General features: G+C 42.9%; 1 protein-coding gene across 2 annotated transcripts; it reads right to left on the reverse strand.

The window, feature by feature from the left end:
- Nucleotides 1-946: 946 nt before the first annotated feature.
- Nucleotides 947-3,868, reverse strand: LOC109878970 (angiopoietin-4-like). Of its 2 annotated transcripts, none has more exons than XM_020471163.2 (7): nucleotides 3,699-3,868; nucleotides 2,997-3,075; nucleotides 2,875-2,902; nucleotides 2,695-2,786; nucleotides 2,390-2,507; nucleotides 2,002-2,190; nucleotides 947-1,770 (listed from the first exon to the last, which is right to left on the reverse strand). In XM_020471163.2, the coding sequence occupies exons 2-7, from the start codon at nucleotides 3,060-3,062 to the stop codon at nucleotides 1,469-1,471; spliced, it is 795 nt and encodes a 264-aa protein (XP_020326752.2). In that variant the 5' UTR covers nucleotides 3,063-3,075; nucleotides 3,699-3,868; the 3' UTR covers nucleotides 947-1,468. The 2 variants fall into 2 exon arrangements, with proteins under 2 accessions (XP_020326752.2, XP_031654306.1); XM_031798446.1 differs by having other exon boundaries at nucleotides 2,997-3,072; nucleotides 3,699-3,842.
- Nucleotides 3,869-4,549: the final 681 nt, after the last annotated feature.

The raw sequence follows: 4,549 nt of genomic DNA on the forward strand, positions 1-4,549 counted from the left end.
CGAAGGTTGACAGTCATGCGACCTCCGATACACAACCCAACCAAGCCGCGCTGCTTCTTTAAACACAGCGCCATCCAACCCGGAAGGCAGCCGCACCAATGTGTCGGAGGAATCACCGTGCACCTGGCAACCTTGGCTAGCGCGCACTGCGCCCGGCCCGCCACAGGAGTCGCTGGTGCGCAATGAGACAAGGATTTCCCTACCGGCCAAACCCTCCCTAACCCGGACGACGCTAGGCCAATTGTGCGTCGCCCCACGGACCTCCCAGTCGCGGCCGGTTACGACAGAGCCTGGGCACGAACCCAGAGTCTCTGGTGGATCCATGTTGTTTTTAGATACAGGCAGAGATCACCAAGAGTTGGTACAGCATTGGTGCTTTCAACGCCAGGGTTGTGTGTTCGATTCCCACGGAGAACCAGTATGGAGAAATAATACGTAACAACATGTATACACTCACTAAACCTGCCTCTCCTTTCTGGGGAGGTTCCCATTGCTTGGAAGACAGCCAGAGTTTGTCCTTTATTTAAAGGGGGAGATCAAGCTGATCCTAACTGTTATAGGCCTATTTCTATTTTGCCCTATTAATCAAAAGTGTTGGAAAAACCTGTCAATAAATCAACTGACTGACTTTCTTGATGTCTATAGTATTCTCTCTGGTATGCAATCTGGTTTCTGCTCAGGTTATGGATGTGTCACTGCAACCTTAAAGGTCCTAAATGATGTCACCATAATTTTTTTCTTAAAGATCCATAATCAATCAAAGCCAGAAACCAGGTTTCTAGGCTAGGAGAACAACAAACCTATTTACTGTCTGATGAGAAACCATGAATGATTTAATATGCAATAAGTACAACTTCTATTTCTCTATTAACACAGAGCTTTGACTGTGTGAATTCAAGCAAAATGAATGGTTTCTGAACATTATTGAATATGTTCATGCTAAACAAATGTTCAAAAATGTATTTTATTTAAAAATGCATGCAATATCAACATTCTAGAATTTTTATTATGTCAAACTATGTGATGAAACTGTTCAGAAGTTAAATGTAGAATTGTTGCAGTGTAACAAATAAAACTTCCATAAGGTATTTTCTCTTCACTGAAAACATAACTCATGGTAGACTTGAGTTTAAAAAAGTGTAGAAAATTGATATTTTCTATATCTGTCACTTACATGTTGGCTCTGATTTATGCATCATGATATAAAACAACAAAGCGAATGGGATAAACAAAAAAACAAACAAATACAGTGTGTTGATTGCACAACAGACCCAAATAAACAGACCATTCAAGCTAAGCACTATGCCACGATATGCAGGCATCACTCCATGGAACACATAGCTGTGTGTGTTCCAGTTATTTCAATGGTTTCCTCTACTCATGCCCACTAATGTGGCTCAGACCAGTGGTCATAAAGCAAAGGAGACATAGGCCTAGGAAACCATTTCAGATGTATTGAGACGTGGCCTCACACAGATTTGATCATCATGCGGCTCGCTCGGGCCGAGTATGGAGCAGGTCCTTTCCAGGTTGCCCAGTGGAGGCCGGAGGCCCAGCCGATGTGTTCGCCGGCGGGGTGCCAGTCTCCGTTCAGGCTGGCAGAGCCACAGCGACTGTACCACCACCCTCCTCCTCCCTCCGAGAAGCTGCACGTGTTCTCGGCGATGTCTCCAAAGATGCAGGGTGAACAGCCGTCATTGTCCTTGTCGGTTGTGCTGAAGCCAAAGCCGTTCTGGTCAATGCCGGCGTATTTCCCACGGATGGCATCACCTACGGAGAGACAGGGAGGGAGGAAGAGAGAATACTGCAGTTCTACTTCACTCTTGATTATATTGACTTCCAAAGGATACACCATTTAAGAATATCAACCCAGAATACATATCATATGACATATGTGTGATGTGTAGAAGTCCCATTGCTGCCACCAAATGTGAAATAACTATAACACTGAAGTAAATAATATGACCCCTGTCACCTTGTGCTGTTGAAATGAACTGTTACCTGCGTTGCCCTTGTAGGCTCCAACGTTCAGCTTGTAGCTCTCCTCCTCCGTGCCCAGACGGAAGTCACTGTACTCAGCGAAGTCAGTGCCCCCTTCAAAGTCCCACAGGTTGACCTGCATAGTCGAACTCCGCCCCCTGCCCCCCTTGGTTAGAGCAAACACCTTACTCAGACCCAGCCAGTGGTCCTCTAGGAAACAACAGGGTAGAGAACTGAATTGAGAAGTGAAAAACAGACAGTTTAGGGAACCCTCTATAAGTTGCCTTAGAGGTTATATATTATAGACAAAAATTCATTTACATTTGGCCAACATTGGCTCAGCAAAGTACACAGTTTACAGTATTAGTTGCTGGTGAAATGTGAGGTGCTCAGAGGGACCCTTCATTACTCCGTAGATTCCCAAAGCCTTGTTTGTACACTGCCCACTTCCTGTTGAAAAGAACCTCTGCCCCGGTGCGCCTTTGAAAGACTGTCCAGCCTCCATCTGCCAGCATCTCACAATACACCTGTATACAACATCAATGTACTTTTTTTACAAAAAGGGTCCAAGAATGGAACTGTGTAGAACTTCAGTAACCCTGGCAAGCCTGGCGACACCTTCAACATTCCAGTTTTACTGCCCCTGTGTGGCTGTGTAACCAAATGACAACTGTAGATATAGTACCTGGCCTATACATTTAGATGTTTCCATACCTTAAAGGGGGATCTGACTCCTGCAGGCTGAATGACATACACTCCACTGGTGGCTCGAGGGGAGAGAGTTTTGATCTGTGTGCAATCTGTCCCTGAAACAAGTAAACACACATGCACATACAGTACACAAACTCTTGTCTTTCCAATGTAAGTGATTTAAAAAAAATAGCTAACACTTACCTTGAACAACTAAAGGTGTTTTCTGGCCCTGTACAAAACCAGCAGATAAGTAATGGTTACTCCCATGTTTGAAGGAATAACATGCTTCTCTGTTTTTCAGTGCTGACTGACTGTATATTTACCTGAGTCTGGTCAGTGAGGCAGATGAGACAGACCACCAGTCCACAAAAAAATATCCTATTCCACATTTTGTCAAATCTTCTGAGAGGGAGAGATGAAAATGTCATTTTAGTAACTTTTTCTTCTGTTGTTTCCTTATTATCCCTGTTTGACCCAACATTGTAAAAATGCAATGTTTCCTAAATTGCATCCTGTACAGGTCCTAAACAGAAAAGTCATGTCAAACATAGTGAATATCCTTAGACCCAGATCTATCTCTTAGTAGTATTCGGTGTGTGTTAGTATGATTATTGTGGCATCAGTAACCTGTCCACATCTGAAACCACACTGGTCCCCTACACAAGCAAACATTTGTTGTAGGCCATTCATGCAAGTAAATTACTTTTTCTGTCTCCTCTAAATGTGATTATGTACAAAACCAAAAATTGAGAAACAGTCAGAGCTACTGTACTTTTGTTACAAAACTCAAACATTTGGAGAGAACTTGAAACATCACCATATCCACTCCATTAACAAAACAGTAAACACCATACATGTACCCAAATAAGGGAAAAGGACAAATTATAGATCATTTTTTGTTATGCTGCCATCACTAGACATTTCACACAGGATAAATATTATGCATAATACATCACATAATATAATATTATAATCGCAAATTTGAAATTGTCATCGTGTGATTCACATATGTAGAGAAAACCTACCTCCTCCGGTGTATTCCTTTATGGTGTATCGTCTACGACCAGTCAGTTTAAAGTTCATTCAGAGAGGATTTCTTGTAAGCCTTTATTTATTGACTCAAGCACCGCCTTCTGCACACACCCCGACTCCACGTTTCCAGTTTCGTGTTGTCAGATGCCTCAAAGTATCACAGACAGTGCTCACTTAAGGACCAATGGAAGGGTCTAAAATGTGAAAACTCCTCCCAACCGGGGCACCGGGCCATGCAAAATGAACTTGCCCATAGTGTTGTTGCGGGAAAACACTCCCCCACACCGTGCTTGTGCTAATGTTATTGTGGGCGATCCCTGTTACTCAGAGCCCCAGCTCCAAAGCAAAACACTCTTGACATTCCAATGCTGGACTTTACAGGAAATGACAAACAGCCAGGAATACACACAGCACAGTCCAATGAACAATGAATCAAGTAAAAAAACGGACACTTTTGTTACCAACTCCTTATGTGTTTATCTCTCAAATGCTTTTAGATATATTCTATTCAAAAACAATTGCAGTGTTTCAAAAGGAATTGTTTCCTAACTACTAGCGCCACCCTCTGGTCCAGGTAAGAACAACCATTGGATAGGAGAACTACAGGATTAAAATGAATAAAACCAGGAAACACCTGTAGTACTGTGCCTGATTTATTTAACAAGGCTATGGCCTTAGCTCTAGGTTCACTCTACCACAGTACATGTATTAGTTAGACTGTCTCTTGTGGGTTGGTTGTAGCAATCAGGACAGTCAAATCAAGCCCTCTTATGATAACACTCCAAGTGAGGATAATAAAATGTGGCACATCGGCTGCGTTCTGAGCACTGTTCTGTATGTACTA

The sequence above is a fragment of the Oncorhynchus kisutch genome, linkage group LG19, assembly GCF_002021735.2.
Source record: "Oncorhynchus kisutch isolate 150728-3 linkage group LG19, Okis_V2, whole genome shotgun sequence".
NCBI lineage: Eukaryota > Metazoa > Chordata > Actinopteri > Salmoniformes > Salmonidae > Oncorhynchus > Oncorhynchus kisutch.